General features: G+C 39.2%; 1 protein-coding gene and 1 long non-coding RNA gene across 2 annotated transcripts; one reads left to right on the top strand and one right to left on the bottom strand.

Moving 5' to 3' along the window:
* Positions 1 to 265: 265 nt before the first annotated feature.
* Positions 266 to 11,239, bottom strand: LOC119719122 (organic cation transporter protein-like). Its single transcript, XM_038188440.1, has 9 exons — positions 10,907 to 11,239; positions 10,222 to 10,452; positions 9,328 to 9,524; positions 8,382 to 8,768; positions 7,687 to 7,821; positions 4,846 to 4,931; positions 4,444 to 4,564; positions 2,620 to 2,692; positions 266 to 1,069 (listed from the first exon to the last, which is right to left on the bottom strand). The coding sequence occupies exons 1-9, from the start codon at positions 11,237 to 11,239 to the stop codon at positions 926 to 928; spliced, it is 1,707 nt and encodes a 568-aa protein (XP_038044368.1). The 3' UTR covers positions 266 to 925.
* A 10,626-nt stretch (positions 11,240 to 21,865) lies between these two features.
* On the top strand, positions 21,866 to 23,019 carry LOC119719754. Its single transcript, XR_005269993.1, has 2 exons — positions 21,866 to 22,013; positions 22,307 to 23,019. It is a non-coding gene; the product is annotated as an uncharacterized LOC119719754 (long non-coding RNA).
* Positions 23,020 to 25,011: the final 1,992 nt, after the last annotated feature.

Genomic DNA, 25,011 nt, shown 5'->3' with positions numbered 1-25,011 from the left:
AATAGAATGCCCCAAAACAAAAACGAACGTGAAAAGCAAAATCTTGGGTGCCTAGAAATTTAAATTGAATGCCCAAATAATGAAACAGAAACCCCAGTTTGATCAGATGCGTAAACATCACGCGAAATTGAAAGGCTGATATAAAATGAAAATGATCAAAACAATTCGGAAACTGGCCAGAAAAAAACTTTTATTTAAACCAACGAACCAAAACTACTTATCCGAATGGTAAAGTAGTGTAATATTGTGAATATGGATAAATGAATATTAATGGCGTTTGTTATTCAGTCAAGCTTAAAAGAAAAAAAAAATTCAGTATAAAAAGGTATGAATACCTTTGTAAGTCTCATTATTACCGAGTATGGTACCTTAGGTTGACATTCCCATAGGGTAGTGCACAAAAATGTTCAAGCTGTCATGACTGCTAGCCCCTATTTTTTTTTATTCTACCCCCACTAATTTTAGTATATTTGTGTTTTAAACCACGAGCAATCGATCTCATCCTATTTCCAACATTAAAATATTGCCCCTTAATAGCATTTGTGACATTAGCTCGGAGACATTGAAATGTCTCATTATCATCTACCTTGCCTCGTTAAGGTATAACGTATGACGAAAAAAAATGTCTCCGGAGGGCGGAGGGGTATATTTACAGGAATCTTAGATTACTTACTTTTCCTTAAAAAAGATGTGCTTATAACGCAATTATCAATTTCAGCTATATTCGTACAAGCACTTACGACTATAAGTTTGCGCATACTATTTGTTTTCTGTACAACTTGATAATCATTCAGGCAAATACCATCTTCAACTTTACAACTAAAAGACAAAGCACGGCTCCCAATTTAGCAAAAACTCTGCCTCATTATGTTATTACGTGTTAGCATTTGTAATTCTCGAACCTTAATTTCATGGTGCATTGACCTCAGTCCTTTAATAACTTGCTGGCATCTTCATATGTCTCCGGGAGTGGTTTGTTCTTGGTCTCTGGCAGCATGAACACAAGGCTGCAGGCTACCAGCGACATACAACCAATCACGAGCATGGGAAGAAAGCTCCTGACTTCTTGCTGTAAAACAGAAAAGTTAGGAATGACACTGGTTACCAGTGGTGACAATGAACCATCTGAGAGATACTATGAAATAATGTCTATATCCCCTTTCTTTCACTCAAAATACATTCAAATATTAATACCAAACAAAACTGACTTTCCACTGCTACCATATCACGTGATACAAGCAACAGCCAGTGTATCGAGAATTCTAGTCCACTATAACACGATACTCCATGTCTTTTAATTACGTGTTCATGCGGAAACTGTCCCCTAATTTGTTGTGTGATCCAAGTTTACTAAAATGTGTTATTTTGTGAACAAGTCGGTGTAGCAAAAAGTATTATAATTGACTCGCAAAGGCGAACATTGCATTGTTGTTTTGGGCATCATTTTTCGTTTATGTATTTCAGTTACAAGCCACTGGCAACAACCCAAGGCCAAATAAACAAAACTTCGGTTTCTGGTATGGAGCTTGCCCCAAAAGTGGTGCAGCGACGCGGCTTTTCTTTTTTGTAGATGACACTTCGATCCCCTTAAAACTCTCAAAAATATCCTTCAGGGTGGAGCTTGAGGTGACTTCAGTAAGGCCATAAGGCTTGAGAATTTTGCACCCACTTACGATCTCGACCGACGCGAACATTCTTCGGGAAATTTGGATAGTCAAGACAAAAATCAGAAAAACGGTAACGTCACTCCATACGGTGACAACGAAATTGTGCATGTGCTTCCAGGCTGGTCATTAGTCTGCTCCCTTACATTTTGCGCTAATTAAAAAGCGTTTACAGGTTCCAGATACACGACCGTCGCTTCCTCAGTCTGGCTTCCAGACGCACTCTCACAAAACTACAACACTGTCTGCAAATGGTGCCCGACTAAAGTTAGTGCAAAATATGTGGGAGCCCAGAGAGGCCACATAAAGCTTACACTCAATCGTAACCCCATCCATAAACATGTTAAAATTGTGCAGCAGCAGGATTTCAGTCAAACCAGTGAGATTGGCGGTTTTGAGACATCAACTTAGGCCTAAATTGAAAAAAATAATAATAATTTTGCAGACGCGCATGGCTCACGGCGATGCGCGCGCAGACCAGAGACTGGAGACTTTTCTTTTGGCCTAAACGCATATAGGATCATTTGGATTTCATGCATTGTGTCATAGTTTCCAGCAATAACGCCACTCAAAAAAAGATATTAATGTTCAAAACCTAACCTGTTGCAGTTTCAGCTCAGTGGATATTACACTTTAATTTCGAGAAAACAGGGGAAAAGAATGCATAAGCCTTTGATCACGGAACGCAATTTCGTCGATAGCATTTATTTATTTCGAAAAATTAATCAATTGACCGATCATTGGAAATCACATATAAGTGGGACCACATTTTTTTTGCTTTGTCCTAAATGACAACAAGCCAGAAGGAATAGTTTCACAGGGTGTTTATCACCAGTGCGATCTATAATCCTATTAAGCTTTTTGATAATGATTCGGTAGGCTACTTTTCAAATAAATGCAAATGATGATGCATCTAACTCGTAGAAGTGCCTGATTTCAGAGGTTGGCTACTTACCAGATTCACAATGAATGGTGCCACGATGGCACCGACCCGCCCTACTGTAGACGCGCTGCCCGTTGCAATGTTTCTATAAAGAAAGCCAGAAAACAAAACTGTTGTTATCTCTTCGCTATACTGCAGGGCATTTCACCACTTCACTTTGATTTAATGTCACATCTTCTTTGACAGGATTCTCAGCAATATGATTCAATTTGGTTCAAGCTTCTTTTCGCATCTTATAAAAAACGCATTAAAGGGAATGCATATCATTGGCTTTTGCTGTAATTTTCAGAAATGAACTATTCGTGTGGTTAGTATAATAGATCAAATATTGTTACACTGTCATGGTTTAGGTTTTGTGTTCGAAAATGCTGGAAAAACCAAGCAAAACTAAAATGTTCAAGTAGCCTGGTTCCCTGACTCCACGAAAGATGAGATTGATCAATTTATCGATGCTGGATAACCGTAAGGTAAGGGAACCAGTCTAGCTGGCCTGCACCCGTTCATGAACATTTAACCAATAGCAAACAAAACTTAGACTGAAAAAAAGATGCTAAATTTGGAGCAGTAGTTGAAAAATAGTTAGGTTTTTCCAACGGGCCGACCACCGTTGGAAATTTGTTCAAAATATCACTTTTCTTGAAAGTGACTTCACACCAGGTGCCATAATTTTACAGGAATCTTTAGAATTTTATTTACCAACATCCTAGTAAGGTATTTCGTAGATATTTGGTAGTTTTGTTTTTCGATGTTTGCAAATGTTGTATATTTCCTTTAAGTGTACAAGGTGAGTAAAAAAAAACGAAACCCAAATGTCGGGACCACGTTTATTACTGAGGTTCAGCCTGTAAAACGTTTATAATCTAGGATATGATAGCCAAGTTCATAAACTTTTTTTAGTACATAAATCATTCAAATCACTCATGCACTTTTCAAGTTACGGTGTTTTAAACACAAACACCGTTTTGAAGTTCTTTCCACAGATCACAGAAAAAGGTAAATTTTCTTTCAGCAAAACAAAAACAATCCACTTAGGCCAAAAAAAAAAGTCTCCGGTTTCTGGTATGGAGCGTGCCCAAAAAGTGGTGCGGCGACGTGGCTTTTTTTTTTTTTACCTGATTTTTTTGCTTCAAATGTCGGCTGATGACTGCAAATGGTGCCCGACTAAACTTAGTGCAAATATATGGGAGTCCAGAGAGGCCACATAAAGCTTATTTTCGACCATAACCCAATCTAAAAACACGTAAAAATTGTGCAGCAGCAGGATTCCAGTCAAACCAGTGAGTTTGGCGGTTTTGAGACATCATCTTTCATTGAAAAAAAAAACTTTTTCATTTTGTCGGCGCGCATGGCTACGGCGACGCGCGCGCATACCAGAAACCGGATACTTTTTTATTTGGCCTGAGGGATGTGTGTGAACTGTTTTAACGGGATAAAACGAGTTTTTAAAAATGCAGCTTTAGGCCAAACAAAGAAAAATTCGGTCTCTGGTCAGACCAAAGTTCCGGAATTGACGCGGCGACGCGGCTTTTTTTTTTTGCTTTTTTTTTTCTTCAAGCTTGGATTGTACAGACAAGGTGGGGTACTATTTTGCTTTTTTGGTGTCCTCATGTACATTGGTGTCCTTCACAATTTGCTTTGGTGCTCTCGATCATTTGCCGTGGTGCAATTTCCCATTCCTTGGTGCTCTTTGGTAAAAAAAAATTGAGGAGGTGCGGCAATAGAGGGCGCTGTTGGAGCTACCGTGGACCATTTTCGAAAAAAAAAAGCTTGACGCGCATGATTAAAATCGACGCGCGCGCTGACCAGAGACCGACTTATTATTTTTTTTGGCCTTACCGTAACATCGTAGGGAATATTTCCGCACCAACCAACAGCGTCACGTCAAAGGTCGCGTTGGAAAAGAATTTACCGATCATTACCAACGCAACGATCAATATTGTTAGATCTATTCCGTTTCCTGAAACAAAACAACACAAAAATAATTTGTTTTATAAAATTCTCAAACCCACAATTTTCCTTAAAGGTGAGGGCAAGTACTGTAAAGTAGAACATTTGTTTTGAATCAGTTCGGTATGCGAACTGCGCATGCTCATACAAAGACGTCTTTTTTCATTTCATTTTTATTTTTTAAATTTTTTTTCACGTTTGAAAAAACATTGGTTGTTCTTACTATATCAGAACTAAAATAATAAGCGTTACGGGAAATAAAAAAAATAAAGGGTATACAAATTGAGCCACCTGGTTTCACGGGCAGGAAAGCAACCAGCAAACAAGCCACTGCCCCAGTGAAGAAGAACATGATTAGAGGCCTCCTCCTACCAAATCTGAAGGTATAAAAACACACATAAAAGAGTTCGAAACCGTATGTATGTACCAACCAGTGCACTGTTAAAAGCACGGCTCCGTAAAGTGAAATATTCCGTATTTTCGGCGTAATTTTACGGACTTTTCGTAAATGCAAATAGTATTTATGCTAATTAGCGTGATTACAATCAACCACATCGGCAAAAACACCTACACATAATATAGTACATCTAAGTACATAAGGTTATTTCACCCACAACCGTGTACACATGTCCAAACTCATGTTAAGGATCTGTTTATTTTACGGAATGAAAACACTTTTCCGGACATTTTGCTCCAAGCAAGAAAATAGCGTTCCGTTTTCCCTTAATATCCCTTTTCATAATCAACCTTGTTTCCAGTAGTAACCCCGGGTTGGGAAACTTGCCTCCTGTATCCTGATTCGATACAGCAATAACAAGTGATAGATATATATCCGTGTATCGTATTATTTCCAACGTGTATTACGTATTTTAACGCTCAATGTGAAATATTACGTCCACTCCAAAAAATATATATATATATTGTTGATGTACCCTAACGTGGCGCGCGGCCCCCCAACGTTGCGCACTTTGATTTTTCGCCTGTAGCGCATAGCTAGAGCAAAAGTTTTAACTGAAATTTCACAGAAAGTGACATTTCATCAAGTTCTAAACACTCCCGTTCATAAATCGTGATTGTATTCACGCGTTACAAAGTTAGAAGAAAAACATTATTTTGGCGTGATTTTCCGATTTTATTTTCAAGTGCAAAGTGAACACTTTGAAAATGCCCCGAAAAATAAGAAAATAATTTTCTGACAAACATCTGGCTGGGTATGTAAGTAGAGATATAATAATGATTTTTCAGAATTTATCAAGTAAACAGAAATTCTTAAATGTTAATTTGGAATTTTCCGAGATTTATTTAAGTGCGCCACGTTAGGGAACACTCCGCGAATTTGTGCCCAATTTCCGGACGCCACCGTTTTTGAATTTCGGATTATATTTTATGAAACCGAAATAGTTCACAGAGGTTAAATAGCATGCATTAATTAGGTCAAAGTACCAGTATTTTACTGCATGAATTTGAGGTTTGTCAACAAAGAGGTTTCGCAACACTACACGAGGAAAGTTGGGTAAGCTTCGAAGTGCGCCACGTTAGGGAACACGACTATATATAAAACCTTCTCTATTTTGCTTATAATAATATGCAATGTGATACTGCGTATTGGCTGCATATAGATTGTAATATTTCAATTTTGAAGAAAATCGTATTCTCTGATCTCACGCCGCGACATATAGGTTTTGTTTTTATCCCAGAGACCGAACACTAAAACAAACACTGAACAGGTAGTGGGAGCATAGCCTATTGCTCAACACCATGGACAGAGGTCGCCTCTGTAGATATTACAAAAACGTTATATATCGTTTGCACTGAGGCCATGTTGGGGGATACACACTCTTGTTCATTCATTGTTAACTAGACGGTTACCCGGCTTTGGAGGTTCGTCGGTCGTATAGAGTTGCTGGATGTATAAGTCCCTGTTGCGCCGGAAAGCGCAACAGACCGAGATCCGGACCGAGAACTGGATCACTTCCAAAATCTGATCGATTTGTAAAATACAAATCTTGAATTGTGTGATCGTATTCATATTATCCTATGGCACCTCCACTTCCCCAATCCCTCATAGTATGAATGTTGGAGTCAATTGACCTGTTGGTTTCAGTGTTCGGTCGCTATGCGTACGTAAGAGAAAGGACCCCCCGGGGAGAGTCCCGGGGTCGCAATCGCTTTAACAAACGTCGAAAAAAATCTAAGTTGGACCTAGCCTCACCCACCCACCGAGTTTGAGCGCCGTGCGACCTGCCACTTCCTAGAATAAGCCAGGACAAACATCCAAACAGAGACTTGCGTGTTATTATATAGATGCATTCAAATAACAAAGCACTTCAAAGATGGCTGCTGTTTGCAAGCATTCTATTGATTTTGCACTCAGCCACAAAAACACAGCAGTTTAAAATAATTTTTTTTAGGTGCGCGATTTAACTTGTTAGTTTTTTTCTTCTAAGAGTGAGAAGTTCCTGAATGCATTTGTGTAAGTGTATGTATTGGTGCGTGTACAAACACCGCCTTATGGGGTACCGGAACAATGGGAGGTACCCCTCAAGGAATGCCCACCGACTTGCTGGGTACCATTTTGGTACCTACAAGTTTTTCACGAATTTGAAATACGGATTTTACTCAAAAACTAGGAATTTCCAAAGTGGGTTGATCCGTCGCAAATGGAAGAGTTTTAGAAAAGGGCTATTAAGTCCGAATTTCAGCCCAGGAATAAGAGCATTTTTACATGACTGTGCGACATTGCAAAATTTTAGTACACGAGAACAAAGGAAGTACCCCACTTCTATGCCTATGTAAGTGTGGGTGCATGAACCTAAACCATGCAGGAAGGAAGGTCAGCTTCTGCAGAAAGCCGGCAAAGGACATTGTGAGCGTCACTTCAGTGGCAAAGCTTCTTTGCGCACTGTAAACTGAATTGCGCAAGAAAGACGTCACCAAGTACCGATTTGAGAGTCTGGTTCTTCCTCTATAAGAGCAAATCTTTGTCCAAAAAAGCAATATCTATAGGTCCAAGGCTTTCAAGGAAAATTGAAATACGAGATGACTGCATAGTGTTTTCGGAGCTAGGACCAAAATATCAGCTGTGGATTATTTAGCACCGTTTCCTGACGGGAACACAGGTCTAAAGAATACCTTCTGAGGATGAAGAAGTCGATGGAGTAGGCCGGTGCTTCACTCACAGCCAATAGGAAGAAGTTCAGGTATTTGTTACCGGAAAGACTGGTCGAATACAGGAGCAACCCGAAGTATGATACATTCATGATTAGCCTGTATACATGTTCAACAGAGGAAAACAATTTTCCAGCAATAAAAAATGCTTAATCTAGAAGCGGCTGTATTATTTTTACACACAATTAAAGAAATGACAATGCATTTGAGAATGTCCGCGAGCTGAACTGCAAAAGTAAAGAAACATTTAAATTAGTACATTTAATAATAGATCTCACTCAGAGCCAATAGGAAGAAGTTCAGGTATTTGTTACCGGAAAGACTGGTCGAATACAGGAGTAACCCGAAGTATGATACATTCATGATTAGCCTGTATACATGTTCAACAGAGGAAAACAATTTTCCAGCAAGAAAAAATGCTTAATCTAGAAGCGGCTGTATTATTTTTACACACAATTAAAGAAATGACAATGCATTTGAGAATGTCTGCGAGCTTAACTGCAAAAGTGAAGAAACATTTAAATTAGTACATGAAATAATAGATGGCGTGATTTACTGCAATGTATTGCATTCTACTGAAAGTGCCTCTAGTTTTGTTAGTTGAAATCGACCAAAGATTTATTCATATAACTGTTATTTAAGCCTTCCATATTGCATACCAAAAGCAGAAAATGATGCAGGTGTGTTTGATGAGAACTTTGGTCTTGAAGAGATCAAGCACAGTGTACTTCTTTACAATCTTGGTTTTCGTCACATCATCTTCTTCAGAGCAGATTGCCTGAGTGGGATTTCCTATTTCCCTGCCTTCATTACGTTCTCCCACGTCCGCAGTTGGACCCTCACGTTCATCGGTCACGTGCTCGTTCGTCGGTGTTTCGGAGAACGCAGTGTTCCCAGGCGTGGGCGCACCTTCCATTTGTAGCTTCTCGAGGAAGCTTCTGTCGTGCTTGATGTTCTTGGATTTGGCGATTTTCTGGAGAATGGCCTCTGCCTTATCCAACCGGCCTTTCTGAACCAGCCATCGAATTGATTCATATGTGCAGAACCTAAGAGTGGCACAGAAAGTTCCATTAGGTTCATTTACTCCCTTCTTTTACTAACTTTACGGGTACGGTATTTTGCTTTACTCGTTGCAGTTATTTGGTTTCCACTTAACCTAAATACACTTAACCGTAATACATGTAGAATGGAAAACCTCTGACGATTCCTGTTTCCAACTGATTTGAAAAGTTTATATTGTCTTCCTATTCACAAGTAGCATTTCAAAACTAGTTTTTGTGTATAGGTATCGGCTTGTGTGTGGTATTTTCTCCAGAGAATTGGGGGGTGTTTTAGAACAGCTTTTTCTTCTTCTTCATTCATTCATTTTCATGATGACTTGATGAGTTGGGCCCAACTGTCCCTGTCGAGCATAGTGTTGGAAAGAGATGGACCACTCAGACCAGTTTCTAGCTCGATGGATGTTTTCAGGGTCATGTTGGGACGACCTTTTCGTCGAGGGGCTTCAGGATTCCAGAGGAGAACTTGACTAGCTAGGCAGTCCTATTTATTTTTAAATTAGAGCAGAAAACAAACTATTATTGTTAAATGATAGCAAACTCTTACCACATTATGACACAGGCTGGAACACACATGAGAGACGTGAAAAGCTGGAGGTATCGCCAGTTGGGGAACAAGAACGCCAAAAGCGCGACGAGCACATTACCCAAAGTCCAGGCATGCTGGAAGATCATGTGGGCGAGTGGTCGTTTCTTTGGAGTAAACATCTCCACCACTCGGATGTGACTAACTAAACAAGTCCCCTATGAGAAAACAAAACAAACTTTGAAAATGAGACCGGAGTGGCATTTGAACCTGCAAACAACACCTCTTTCCCATCACAAAAAAAATCACATGGCAAATTGGGTGCTGTTAAGTTGCTGTATCCTAGTTGGAAGATATTCGTTTGAAATTAAATTATGATCTCTCAATTGAACGAGTTATCAATTGTAATTTCTTTAAGGAGGTGTTGTGTTAAATCATGAGGAGAGGAGGCTACCAACAACCACCAAACAATAGCACCAAACAATAAACAAAACGTTTGAAATGGTTTAGGAATTCCCATACAGAATGACGGTTTTGACCCAATACAATAATTGACCTTTTGACGTCAATTTGAAATATTTGGAAATTTCAATATTTTGTTGAATTGAGGATTACCTTGGAGATAACTACAAAAAAATGTATTCATTTTAACACTGGAAAATGGTATTATGAGTCCAAAGATAAAGGCGCTAAAACTGCACGTAGAGGCACTTGCTCAAGGACTTGGTGCAACTATGGCGCTCCTCTATTTGCAAACACGCTCACAAAATGTGTTTGCTAAGTTCGTGTCTTTCAGTGGTATTTTTATGTCTGTGACTCCCGCCTGCTTTTTCAACGCAGATAATGACGAAGTCATTCTGGTTGGACTATTCCCCTCCTATGATTCTGCATACTTATAAACGGCAGTATAATTACCGGTATTGCCACACCCAAAAGGAATCTTAGAGCCATGAGGAGCTGCAAGTTCCACGAGAAACTGATGGCTGTGCCCAGCACACTCATCAGAAGCAAAGTAGCCATGATGACGACCCGTCTACCGAACATGTCTGCAGCTTGGCCTGTGATAAAACCACCGACAAGGACACCAGCGAAGTGAATGGACACCAATAAATTGGCAAGATAGCCACGGTTGCAAACGAGGTCAAACTAGGAGAAGAAGAAACACAAAAATACATGACTTGTTATGTACGACGTAACAATTTATGTGGACTGTTTGCATGAGTAGTCTTCAGTGACGAAGAAAACAATACGACATACACTTTCAACGTCATTGTCAATGCGCCCATCCTCGACTCCATCGGCGGCGTACGCGTATCTTCACGCAAGACCGCGCATGGTGGGTAATAATAAACTCGCGCAACACGGTCCTTTCCATGAGAACGAGGTTGTCCGTCAAAGAAGTCATGCCTTTTGGGTGTAATAATGCTATAGTCCCCTACTTCGTGTAATTCGCGCGCATATGATGAACTTACGTGATGTATCCGACATTGTCGTCCTATATAACAAGTCTAGTTATGATTTCCTGACAAAAAAAAACACTCTTAAATATATCCACATAAATTGGTTGCTATGTTTCCCAAAAAGTGAGTGACTAACTTACATCCGTAACTGCACTTCTTTCTCCAAATTCTGGAGCATATTCCCAGCCGTACTGACATTTCGTTGCGTTCTTTGTCAGTGTTCCATCGTCGAATTGGTACATGTAACAGCCATCCGATACTAGTCGGTCATCTTCTTCAAAAACAAGCCGAGTTTCGTTGGCCGAAAATCCCGGCGCTGGCTTACATTGATGCACCACGGATTGGTCGACAGTAAAGACGATGCTTGTAAGTTGTATCGCCCCTAATGACGATCCCAAACAGAAGATTGCAAAGTTGATGATTTGTATGCGACCAACCAGGCCAACAACTTTCAGGCTAGCGTCCAAATCCATCATTGCAAACTGCAAAACAAAACGATTCCGTGATTTAGACTGAGTTTGAAATTATAGTTACCGCTCGATAGTCCGAAGGTTCGATAGTCCGAAGGTTCGATAGTCCAAAGGTTCGATAGTCCAAAGGTTCGATAGTCCAAAGGTTCGATAGTTCAAAGGTTTGATAGTCCGAAGGTTCGATAGTCCAAATGTATGGTTCGTTAGTCCGAAGGTTCGTTAGTCCAAAGGTTCGATAGTCCGAAGGTTTGATAGTCCGAAATGTTTATAAGTCCAAAATAGAGTACGTTTAAATATTCAGAAGTTCCGAATAGACGATAAAGTTCGATAGTCCGAATTGACAATAAGGTTGAACATTGACGTGACAGCACTGTTGAACTTTATTGTCAATTCGGATTATTAAACCTTGTGGGCTTTCAGATTAATGAGCCTTCGGACTATGGAGCCTTCAAGTCATTTCGGACTGTTGAACCTTCGAACTAATTAAGCTTATTTTAAATTCGGACTATCAAACCTTCGGACAAAATACGAACCTTCGGATTATTAAACGTCATCTATTGTACGATAGTGTTTATGATCGTCCGATTTAAACAGCCCCCCCCCCCCCCACTATTGGATTTTCTGGAGGCCAAGTGACCGGACAAAACTACCTGTCTACATTTCAGCACGGATGTGCGAGTGCCCTTTTCAAGAAATTAAAATGACCTTGCTACGCACCTGAAATATAATCTTGACATATCTTTATTTTTATAAGCAATATTTTCATTGTTGCTATTTGTTATTATGATGTATTAAATCATTACTTATTTTATGATGGTATTAATGTATTATTTATTTTGTGGCATTCAAATTGTATTATTTGTTTTTCTTGCTAAAAAAAGTGGCAATGACTATTTCTGATATTTTTTTTCAAACTAGGGGCGAGCAGATTAATCCTATTGGGGCGAGCAGTTTAAGTTATGCAAATTTGAATGAACAATCGTGAAACGATTTAACTACAGTGAGCAGTCAGAATTACCGACCTGCATTCGGTGTGCCTGGAATGTTCGTCCCCGTACAAATTGGATCGGCGAACTTTGGGGTGCCTTTCATCCCATACTAATCTGTATTTTTTCAATTATTTAATTGAAGTAGATTAAATTACTTTGCGTCAGTAGTATACATACTGTTCTTCCCCTACCATGTAGGCCTACTTTAAAATGTAGCGCCACAAAAGGGGCAAAATGCTATACCTTTGACATGGTCTTTACAGTGTATTGTAAAAGATATAGTTAAGGAATGCAGAATTTGTGTTTTTATCACCAAAATGAGGAGTTGGGCCTTGTTTGAATCAAGGTGCTTCCATAAATCGCTTAGAATTTAAGCCATGCGCACCAAATGGGTGACAGTACCTAGTGGTTTAACGTTAGAATGTTTTTTTTTATTTCATATGTTACGCCTATCTGAAAGCATACATAATTTATAAAGAACACTGAATGCTGCAGATACAGTTTTTTTCTGGATTTTGTGCTCTGCCCCCACAGTAGGCATTTTCGAAAGTGGATCCCTCTCGTAAGGATGTTCAGCCCATTTTAAGTTTTGCCAAGAAAATAAACGATATTTGTCACAATTGGATTAAACCACTCGTATACACCACCCCTTTACACATTTAGGCCACGCCCACAAATAAGGCGGAAAATATGACTTTTAAAATACTAGAATGTTTTATGTCATGTCCAAATTTATTTCAAGGCATGGAAAAAGAAAGAAAATGAATAAATACACTTCTTCTGAGTTTTATTCCTTTCACCCCCTTTAAAAAAAATCAAGCTCCGCCCCCAAATTGGCTGGTTTCAAGGTGGGTTTACCTCTTAAAATGATTCTCAGACCGTTTTGGATCTGCACGCCGTATTTCATGCTCTTATCACAAATTTGGGCACGGTTTAGGCACAAATAATGGGCCTAGGGAGCTCCACTATTGACCAGGACATATACGTGTACATTTTGTATACAGTATATATAGAAACATATATATAGTCGTGTTCCCTAACGTGGCGCACTTCGAAGCTTACCCGACTTTCCTCGTGTAGTGTTGCCAAACCGCTTTGTTGACAAACCTCAAATTCATGCAGTAAAATACTAGTACTTTTACCTTATTAATGTGAACAATTTCAGTTTCATAAAATTTAACCTGAAATTCAAAAACGGTTGCGTCCAGAAATTGAGCACAAATTGGCGGAGGGTTCCCTAACGTGGCGCACTTGAATAAATCTCGGAAAATTCCACATTAACATTTAAAAATTTCTATCAACTTGATAAATTCTGAATTTTTTTTTTATTATCCCTACTTACATACCCAGCCAGATATCTGTCAGAAAATTATTTTCTTATTTTTCGGGGCATTTTCAAAGGCTTCGCTCTGCACTTGAAAATAAAATCGGAAAATCACGCCAAAATACATTTTTCTTTAAACTTTGTTACGGGAAAATAAACTTGCGATTTCTGAACAGGAGTGTTTAAAACTTGATGAAATTTCACTTTATGTAAAATTTCAGTTAAAACTTTTGCTCTAGGTAGGCGCTACAGGCGAAAAATCAAAGTGCGCCACGTTAGGGGCCGCGCCACGTTAGGGTACATCAACAATAGATACGATCTTTAACTCATTCTTAAGTAACTTTATCCGACGTTTTTCCGTTCTTAAGTAGTGTAGGGGTGTGTAATTTTATTTATCGCCTTATCGGCCAGAGGGCGCCCTTGCGTCTCACTGTGTTGCAGCGGTCCTTTTTCCAAATGAGCTGTAACAGACCAGGCCTCGACCTGGATGGCTCTCGGTGAGAAAACCTTTCATAAAATACTCTCTGAGGAGATCTTGGTGGGCATCTGTATATCACATGAAAGCATACTTATTGGGGATCAAGATTATATACTTTATGGCTTGGGTAGGAACCGATTATGGAATATTTTAGCTTGTAATTTTGGGTCATGACCGTCACAATTCATCGTTTTCAGTGCACATGATTTTGCGCGTGGAATACACGTTGCTTTTTTTGCAGTTGTGCACGCATTGTGTTGGCTCAGCTGAGCGGTGGGTGAAATTGATACATTTGTAATACATTTTCCTAATCGCTCCACTGTGTGGTTTGTGCTGTGTGTCACGAAAAGTGTTCTGTTTCGTATGCAGCATAAACAGGGCTTTTAGATAGTACATCAGGCAGGGGGCTGCTAGCCTACATGCACACCGGCCGTGGGACATAGGTTGTTCTGAAACCCTCCAGTGTTGGGTGAGTGTTGGCGGCCGGACCTGTTATTACATGTATTTTGTGAGATAAATTTAAGGTTAAAATGTGACTCACTTTAAATAGTGTACTTCATCATAATGTAATTGTATTCATAAACTGAATGTGAGGGATAAATTCATGAACTAGTTTTTGTGCATTTTTCTCTCGTAGGGTTTTTCCGTGGTGTTTTCCGTACAGATCTGTATAAGTTGTATTCGTCGCTGTTGCATGTTGGTTGACTTTGTGTCCCATGGATCTCAGTCTCGTAATAAACCAGTAGATTTTGGGGGATACATCGGTGTCTCAAGACTCTTCGTTTCTTCTTGCCCGGAACCCGGGATCACTTCCCCTCCTCGGAGTTGATAACGAGACTCCACCCAACCCCTGCCCCTCGCGGAGGTTACTACAGTAGCATTGTTGGTATCAGGGAGTCAATCTCAAAACTTAAGTCCAAAAACGGCGCTTGTGTGCGACCTGTTCATTAAACTCAAAATTGTGGACACTTGACCATGGTCCCCTGACCCCCATCCGACTTAGGGCAACTTAAGAATGGCCATTTCGGAACTACCCCCCGACGGGCAATCGATTGGTACCATCAAACCTTTTGTGCTCAAATTGTTAATTAAACTCAACCTAGCTCCCGGTCTATGATCACACAACTCTGATTACAAATCCCTGGGCAGCAGCAACACTAGTATCTAGTATCTGGACTGTGGCGAATGAACCATCTAAACGGTCAACGGGGGGTTCAAGTTGTTGACATCCACGTGATGAGCCCTGTCAACTGACTTCTGTTAGGCGAACGAAAACAACAGAGATAGCAGAAGCAGAATCAATAAACAGCCATTTCACATACCGTCAAGCAAGTACATCCTCAATAATGCAACGTCAGCCGCCGCAGCTCGGTGCCGACCCGGAGCATGCGCCCATTTCAGGGCGGACACGTACAAATGTCGTACGGGACGGCATCTCCCTGTTGCAGTTGAATGTGGAAGGAAGGCCTAACCAAGGCCAAGATCATTGTCATCGAGCATCTGACACAGAAAATGAGCCCTGCAATTAAAATGTATGCACGCATGTGCATAAAGAGGCAGCAAGCGGAATTGGATATATGGCATTTATCAAAGTCTTAAAATTACCATACCATATTGTCAATTAAAAATCCTTTGCCGATTTTGAAACGAACGATAATCATATTACACGAATATTGTGTCCTTGTACATGATATATTTTCCTAGCTCTAACTTGCATGTAAAATTGCAACTGAACTGAATTCGACAAATTCGACCAATTAAGTTACCTGGTTGAATTTAACTTGGATCATTAATTAATCAATGAAGTTCCGAGCATGCATGCAACAGGAGGAGGCCAAATACATGTCCTTGTTTAGGGATTGCAATATACGCGGATGCATGGAAGGCACAACTTCTCCGCTCGAGGCTCGTGCTCCCTGCTCAGAGTTGCAAACTGAACCCCAGTTACGCCCCAAGTAACACAAATGAAGGAACTAGATTTATGTCAAGTATGTTTGTGGACAAACATAGGGCTGTTTCGGTAACTTTGTGTGACATGGGACATGTAAAGTTGCAAGTATAAGTTCCATCAAGGAAGGATGTGTACTTCTGTTTATATTAAATGGTGGCATATAATAGGTGTTTACATTCTCATAGGGCTTTGAATTATGACGTAACATGTCACGTGATTACGTCATGATGACGTTACATCAATTTTCATCTATAACACAACACGGTCTTGGTACACACCAGCATTCAACATAATCAGACCTGAAGTTCTGTAGATATTGGCCATCAAATTATGCACTTTTAACATGAGGTCACATGTCTCGTGATGACATCATTTCGATGTCACTTAAACGCATCCTGACGATGACTAGAGCAGGCTAGTCGAAACGTTGAGACCAAAAGACAAGTTCTTATAGAACTTACAGCACGACTGTTCTTAACAGAACAAACACTACTTAGCAAAGTTGATAATAAGCAGGACAAGTTCTTCTCAGAACTAATATCTTCTAAGCAGTAGTTATTACCACATGGTGTTACCGCAAACCGAAACGATACCGATACCCCACCATGCAAAGCCTCAAATCTTATATCACTTAAATGTTCATCTATAACACATCCCAGTTTAGGTTCATACCAACTTTCAACCCAATCAGATCTGTAGTTCTGTAAATATTGGCTTATATAAATATGCAATTTTAATACGATGTCAGATGTCACGTGATGACGTCATCATGACGTCACTTTAATGTTCATCTTTAACACACTCCTTAATCCTTTCCAGTACTTTCATTTTTGGTTTAAAAAAATCTTCTTTAACGGATTGACAACTTTCAGTAAACATGTTATGAACACATACAAGTTATTTCTGGCTTGATGACGTCATAAGTCAAAAACGGGAGTGAATACTGATTAGTTCGGAGTTGATAAATGTTCCTTGTGAAGATGAATAACGTATGAAAATATGGAAAATATCAGTGTATGCATTGATAACACCTAACTTCCGGTTGATGACGTCAAAGTATTCTGGATCACAGTATCCTCAGACTATTATTCACTTACATTCAAGTAAGGAGTTTCAAAAGAATAATTTGGCAGTTGTTATGTTTGCAAATGTTCTACATTACTTTTAAAACCCTTTACCAAATCAATTTCAATATGTAGAACGAAATGCATTTTTGCCCATGTGTTTAACAGTTTACTTTTTTAGCTCCGCTATATGAAAACAATTTTGCAGGAAGAACAGAATTCGATAGCTTTATTAAATTTTAAAGTTATTGAGCTTTTAAATTTCGAACTGGCCTCTTGTCGCAGGGCACTCTTGGTGGTATATTGGTTATGAAATCTGCTCTATAATTCAAGGATCGTGGGTTTGAATTCCACCTTTGAAGAATGCATGTTGATGTCGGTGGTGCATGGGTTAACTGGTCGGTCGGTCGGTCGGTTGGTTGTAGTGTTCGGCTGGGCGTGTTTTCTAGTCTCTCTTTGTATTTTCTGGGGGGGGGGGATTGGTACATTTGTTAAGTTGAATAGTTATTAATTGTTTTATTGCACTGCGTCTACGGGCAATTTTGATGTGAAATCATGGCGCTTTATCAATGTTATTCTGCTTATTATTATTCAAGTCATGTGTCCAACCGCCCGATTCAGTATTGGATGCTGTCAATAATCGTCCGTTGCGATTGTAAAACGGCAATCTCACAAATATTAGTCAATAGGGAATAATATGATTAACTAAACGCAATTTGCCTACCTGTGTTTGTCGACAATGAAGACACAACCGGCCAGCTCTGAAGCCAGACGACAATCGCACGAAGTCAGATTTTATGGAAACCATCGATGCATGTTATGACAATATTACTAGTTACGAGCGAGAGTGGAACACGCAATTCAGTTTGTATAATGTAGTGCGTCTGTGTGCCTCAGGCCAGGAGCGTGTGTATGGGATAACGAAATGTATCATCAAGCGAACTTGACGCACAGTTAAGATGGAAGATGCATGCTGTACACAATCGTATCAGCGGTTAAGCTATTAGACGCGTGTGCAGAAAGAACTGCTTGCACATCTTGGAATAACGTGATATGCAGAGTGCGATATACAGATCGTGGTATTAGGTGTACTATCACACTGTACGTTGTTGCCTTGGATCGAGCAATCAGGAGCAAGGAGTCAAGTTTGCTTGAAGATAAATATATTGTTAACCATACATTCCGTGTTATACATTCCCACCCCTGCTCTGAATTATGGAAGGCAAATGAGCTTTTCATTAAATCTTTAAACCTATAGAGTGCCTCCTCTAGAAAATGAGCCCCACAATTAAAATGTGTGCACGCGCGCGCATAAAGAGGCAGCAAGCGGAATTGGATATATGGCATTAATCAAAGTCATAAAATTACCATACCATATTGTCAATTAAAAATCCTTTGCCGATTTTGAAACGAACGATAATCATATAACACGAATATTGTGTCCTTGTACTTAATATATTTTCCTAGCTCTAACTTGCATGTAAAATTGCAACTGAACTGAATTCGACAAATTCGACCAATTACGTTACCTGGTAGAAATTAACTTGGATCATAAATTAATAAATGAAGTTCCGAGCATGCATGCAACAGGAGGAGGCCAAATACATGTCCTTGTTTAGGGATTGCAATATACGCGGATGCATGAAAGGCACAACTTCTCCGCTCGAGGCTCGTGCTCCCTGCTCAGAGTTGCAAACTGAACCCCAGTTACGCCCCAAGTAACACAAATGAAGGAACTAGATTTATGTCAAGTATGTTTGTGGACAAACATAGGGCTGTTTCGGTAACTTTGTGTGACATGGGACATGTAAAGTTGCAAGTATAAGTTCCATCAAGGAAGGATGTGTACTTCTGTTTATATTAAATGGTGGCATATAATAGGTGTCTACATTCTCATAGGGCTTTGAATTATGACGTAACATGTCACGTGATTACGTCATGATGACGTTACATCGATTTTCATCTATAACACATCACGGTCTAGGTACACACCAGCATTCAACATAATCAGACCTGCTTTTCGGTAAATATTGGCCATCAAATTATGCACTTTTAATATGAGGTCACATGTCACGTGATGACATCATTGTGATGTCACTTCAATTTTCATCTATAACACATTCCGGTTTAGGTTCATACCAACTTTCCACCCAATCAGATCTGTAGTTCTGTAGATATTGGCTTATATCAATATGCAATTTTAATACGACAACAGATGTCACGTGATGACGTCATCGTGACGCCACTTTAATGTTCATCTTTAACACACCCCTAAATCCTTTCCAGTACAATCAATTTGTTTACAAAATCTTCTTTAACGGATTGACAACTTTCAGTAAATATGTTATAACACATACCAGTTATTTCTGGTTTGATGACGTCATAAGTCAAAAACGGGAGTGAATACTGATTAGTTCGGAGTTGATAAATGTTCCTTGTGAAGATAAATAACGTATGAAAATATGGAAAATATCAGTGTATGCATTGATAACACCTAACTTCCGGTTGATGACGTCAAAGTATTCTGGATCACAGGATCCTGAGACTATTATTCACTTACATTCAAGTAAGGAGTTTCAAAAGAATAATTTGGCAGTTGTTTTGTTTGCAAATGTTCTACATTACCTTTAAAACCCTTTACCAAATCAATTTCAATATGTAGAACGAAATGCATTTTTGCCCATGTGTTTAACAGTTTACTTGTTTAGCTCCGCTATATGAAAACAATTTTGCAAGAAGAACAGAATTCGATAGCTTTTTAAATGTTAAAGTTAATGAGCTTTTAGAATTGGAACTGGCCTCTTGTCGCAGGAGACTCTTGGTCGTCTGTTGGTTATGAAATCTGCTCTATAATTCAAGGATCGTGGGTTTGAATTCCACCTGTGAAGAATGCATGTTGATGTCGGTGGTGCATGGGTTAACTGGTCGGTCGGTCGGTCGGTTGGCTGTAGTGTTCGGCTAGGCGTGTTTTCTAGTCTCTCTTTGTATTTTTTTTTTGGGGGGGGGGAGTTTGGAACATTTGTTAAGTTGTGATTTAGATGTGAAATCATGGCGCTTTATCAATGTTATTCTTCTTATTATTATTATTCAAGTCATGTCCAACCGCCCGATTCAGTATGGGACGCTGTCAATAATCGTCCGTTGCGATTGTAAAACGGCAATCTCACAAATATTAGTCAATAGGGAATAACATGATTAACGAAACGCATTTTCCCTACCTGTGTTTGTCGACAATGAAGACACAACCGGCCAGCTCTGAAGCCAGAAGACAATTAAAACTAACGTCGCTCCTAGGCCGTCAGCTGGATGGGAAAATTTGTTCGTTTCGCTCCAGCAATCGTGGGTCTAAATTTTTTTAACAGTTCTACCGAAATACACTACCGAAGAATGATACTACAAAAGTTCTCCACATTTCGTCCAGCAGTTTTTTGATAATTTGACTCGAAAAAGCGAACTATTTGTCCATTGTGGACGTTCAAAACGTACCGCACCTACGTTAAAAAAATTCGCCGCGTATGACGCATCGTACCACGTGACGTGAACTGTCCAATTAGACACTAGATATGAGGTCGCAGGTCATGACTCTTAATCAACATGGCGGCGTCCATGGCCGAAAGTGCGTCAACGTAAACATCGACCGGTGCAAAAAAAAGTGTTTGCACACATAATCTGTCACGTTTGAGGGGGAAAATGCGAAGGATCTGATGTCCGGTGATAGTAAGTTCACTTCCTGTGCCAGAGAGTGGCTGAATTTCACAATGGCATCGCCGAATATACCCACGATGTGTGGGCAGTGGATCTGCTATGTCTGTATGTACAGTACATACCGGCGCATGTAAACAAGGCAGTCCGGCCGGCCGACCTCACCCGTGGCGGTTTTTATAGATAGTAAACGTCTCAATGCTGCAAGAAAACGCAAACCAAACACTTCAGCTGACACCCAGATTTCTTCACCGAAAAAGTTCCGGGCAAAGTTCAAGTTTCTTTTGATTGCCTATCCACATAACTGTGTCATGCTGCACACAAACTCAAGGATTTTTTGATTTCGATGAAAACCTTAATTCAAGGACAAGCTGCAACAGTACAACAAGCAGAACTTCCGCTGGAGGTAGGCCTACATGTCATTATAATGAAGGCGATTGTGTATTTATGTGCCCCAAAAGAGATCCAAAAAATCCATGTTTGGGTTAAATTGTCTTGAATTAAGGGTAAGGTTTTAATTTCTTTGAGGGAAACTGGGGGTGACACAACGATAAAAACGATAAAAACGCAATGCGAAAACAAAGCTGGTGGTCACCACGATGCACCGTGAATGCACAGAACCGCATCGATTTGGATGGCGTCAACTGAAAATGCATAGGAAAATTTTATTTTCTTGCAAAAGATACCATTCAAAATGATAACGGATACCTGGTTATAAAAAAAAACCTTTTTTTCTCTACGGCTGTCGACTGTTGGGTACGTCACTTGTCTACCGAATGGTTCTCGGACTTTACTTTCCTTTTAATGAAATTCTCTAAAGTCAATGAAGAAAAATGTCTTCAATGACAAATAGATCTTATTTGAAAAACCCAGTAAAAAAGGGTTTTTTTAGTTCATGGTTCAAACCGAGTACCTCTGGCACTGAAAATAAATGTCTTATATTAAGATGCCAAAGTACAACGGGTACTGCACAAAATCTCGTAATAAAATGTTGTGCAGTCTCTTTCTCCATTGTTGAAGGAATCTTTTTATGGAGGTGTGAGGGTAGTCTTTCCGATTGTATAAAATAGAAAAATAGCTTTTTATAGAATTTACGATTTGATTCTATATATATTAAGGATGAACGTCGGGAAAAAGGAAGATGTTCTGCGACTGACTGTTCAACCCCGATCAACAACTAAGTTTCATGAGAATGTCCCAGCTTGCTGAACTGTTGGAATCATGAAATGATTTAGAAGCCGAAGGAACTGGCCTTGGATCTTTATACCGGTAAGTTGTTTGATTGTTATTCAGAGTGCTAACAAAAATCAACTTTAATAGAATATTCAAAATGAAAACTTCTTGATATTGCTTTGGAAACTGAAAAGGTTGGTTCTCAATAGCTACCAATGTTTACAAATTTACAGTGGAAGGCAAAACGATCGAGCACATGATCTTTCTAGTAATTTAACTCTAGATTGAACAAGTTGTTTTCTTTCTTCTAAAGCACGTCCACAGTAATCATTGTTTTTGTTCATCAGACACTAAACCTGTCTATATTTTACTATTTTTGTTTGTTACAGAACTGATAAGTTGACATATCAGCTCAGAAGAAAATATCAACGGGTCTCTTTCCTTGAATATATGCGACATCATCTACACCGCTACTTTATCTGCTGGAGGTGTGGTTGAATCTCTGGCGACTTAAGAGGAGGATTCAAAACTGAAACTTTGGCTTAGAAAGCAAGACATACGCTCCATCCTGTTATGCCGTTACTGCACAAGATTTGATGAGAACTTTGATGTAGCGATAACTTTAATTGAAGTTGTATCAGCACGACTAGTTAGTATTTGACATTTTAATGGAAATAATGAGTAACTTCTAGATTTCAAAACTACATGATTGTATCCTTCTGTTCATTAGTGTTGGTTTTATTCATTTCTATTCTTTTCATTTATTAAAAATTAGTTCCAGTAGAAAAGCAAATTCTGTGAATTTTAACAGTGAGAATAGCCACATATGACAAGCCAAATTACTCTCTTTAATGTGTAAGCATACAAAATAGCATGAGTTATGGTTTTGTTTTCTTTTTATTGATATACATGCAAACATTTTTTGGTGCTAATCAATGTATCAATAAATAAAAAGCTGAATTTTTCTTTAACAAAAGACTGATCTTAAGGCTTTTCTCCAAACCAAGATGGCCAGGGCTGTTTTGATCAGATAGCAAATAAATGTACAATGGTTGATTTCTGAAATTATTAAACCAGACTCTGACTTCTGATGGTCCTTTGATTTATAATTGTATTTAAAGCCTGTTTCATTCCAAAACAGGTGGTCTTTCTTACAAGTAGAAGGTTCTTTAAGTGACGTACCTTGTTCACCACAGCTGATCCAGAGGGTTTGGGGGCATAGCACCCATTTTTTAATTATTTTTTTTTTTACATGTGTTAGTTTGCTTTGTTTAAAGGGGCATGTTTGGCTGTTTTCCTGTTTCTCCTGCTGGTTACATGTACCGGTATTTATTTACTCTGAAGACGCCTCCATTTTGGGCACCCCCTCACTTTCATTAATGATGAGCTGGTTCCACCACTGCATTATAAACCTTCAAATTAATTGCATTGTTGTATGCTGCCAAATAAGTTCGATTACAGTGAAATATTTTTGGAAGAGGGACTGTGGTGATGTCTCCCAGATGAGAAAACAAAGGGTCATGTTCTGTGTTACCCAATTGCCAATGTACATAAAAGATATTTTTTTAACTCTAAAATCTCATGGGTCAGATTGACCCAGAATCTGAATCCAAATTTGCTCAGTCCTTTTCTGGGTAAAAAAATACACATTTCAGTCAAAATGACCGAGAAACATGTCTTTTTTTTACTCCAAAAGGGTCATTTATGACTCCAAAAGGGGGTCAATTTTTGACCCGGAAAAGGACTGAGCAGACTGAGTCTGACCCAGGAGTTTCTATAGTGTAGGATGTGACAAGCTATAGTGCTGTAGTTTTGAAATTGGGAGTGCCAACGCAAGGCCTCAAACCGGAAAATGTGGGTTTTTAGCATACATTCATGTACATAACATTGGCAAACTTTGATGAAGTGTAAAAAGAAAACTGCAGCAGATTTGCTAGAGAACTTTTGACATAGTGTTTGTGATGTACTGAACCCCACATATGTGCATTAAAAAAGTAGACCCAGTGTTGCTGGAACGAAACTCATTTTACAGCTGGTTTTTGAGTTTCAGCTGATGGCCTATTCGTATTATTTTTCAACCCCTGGATCGATTTTACTGTTTTAATTCCACAAAGTCGTTAAAATAAACGGTTACCTGAAACTGATCATGCAGTATGCCAGCAGTTCAAACTGATGGCAATTTTTGTTCACAGAAAGATAATTCTGCATCTTCATGGCATTGTTTCGAAATCGCAAAGAACAAAATGAAACTAAAAAAAAAACTCCAAACAAACAAACAAACAAACAAAAACCATCCCCAACAAACAAACAAACAAACTAACACCCCAACACCCCAAGACCCCAACAAACAAACAAAAATACACATCTTTAAACTTCAAAAGAATAATTTGGCAGTTGTTATGTTTGCAAATGTTGTACATTACCTTCACCAAATCAATTTCAATATGTAGAACGAAATGCATTTTTGCCCTTGTGTTTAACAATTTACTTTTTCAGCTCCGCTATATATAAATATATAAAAAAAATACTGCAGGAGGAACAGAATTCGATGGCTTTTTTAAATTTTAAAGTTAATGAGCGGAAAATAACAAACCGACGTGTAGCATATGCTAAACATGCAAATAACCTGTCAATAACACTATTCAGAATGCAATGTTACCGCAGAACAACAAGGGAATTTCCAAGCATAATATATCCGCACGAAGTCAGATTTTATGGAAACCATCGATGCATGTTATGACAATATTACTAGTTACGAGCGCGAGTGGAATACGCAATTCAGTTTGTATAATGTAGTGCGTCTGTGTGCCTCAGGCCAGGAGCGTGTGTATGGGATAACGAAATGTATCATCAAGCGAACTTGACGCACAGTTAAGATGGAAGATGCATGCTGTACACAATCGTATCAGCAGTTAAGCTATTAGACGCGTGTGCAGAAAGAACTGCTTGCACATCTTGGAATAACGTGATATGCAGAGTGCGATATACAGATCGTGGTATTAGGTTTACTATCACACTGTACGTTGTTGCCTTGGATCGAGCAATCAGGAGCAAGGAGCCGAGTTTGCTTGAAGATAAATCTATTGTTAACCAT

The sequence above is a fragment of the Patiria miniata genome, unplaced genomic scaffold (assembly GCF_015706575.1).
Source record: "Patiria miniata isolate m_02_andy unplaced genomic scaffold, ASM1570657v1 HiC_scaffold_8, whole genome shotgun sequence".
Lineage (NCBI taxonomy): Eukaryota > Metazoa > Echinodermata > Asteroidea > Valvatida > Asterinidae > Patiria > Patiria miniata.
Note: the sequence above shows the minus strand (reverse complement) of the source record. Positions and strands in the feature narration are given on the sequence as shown.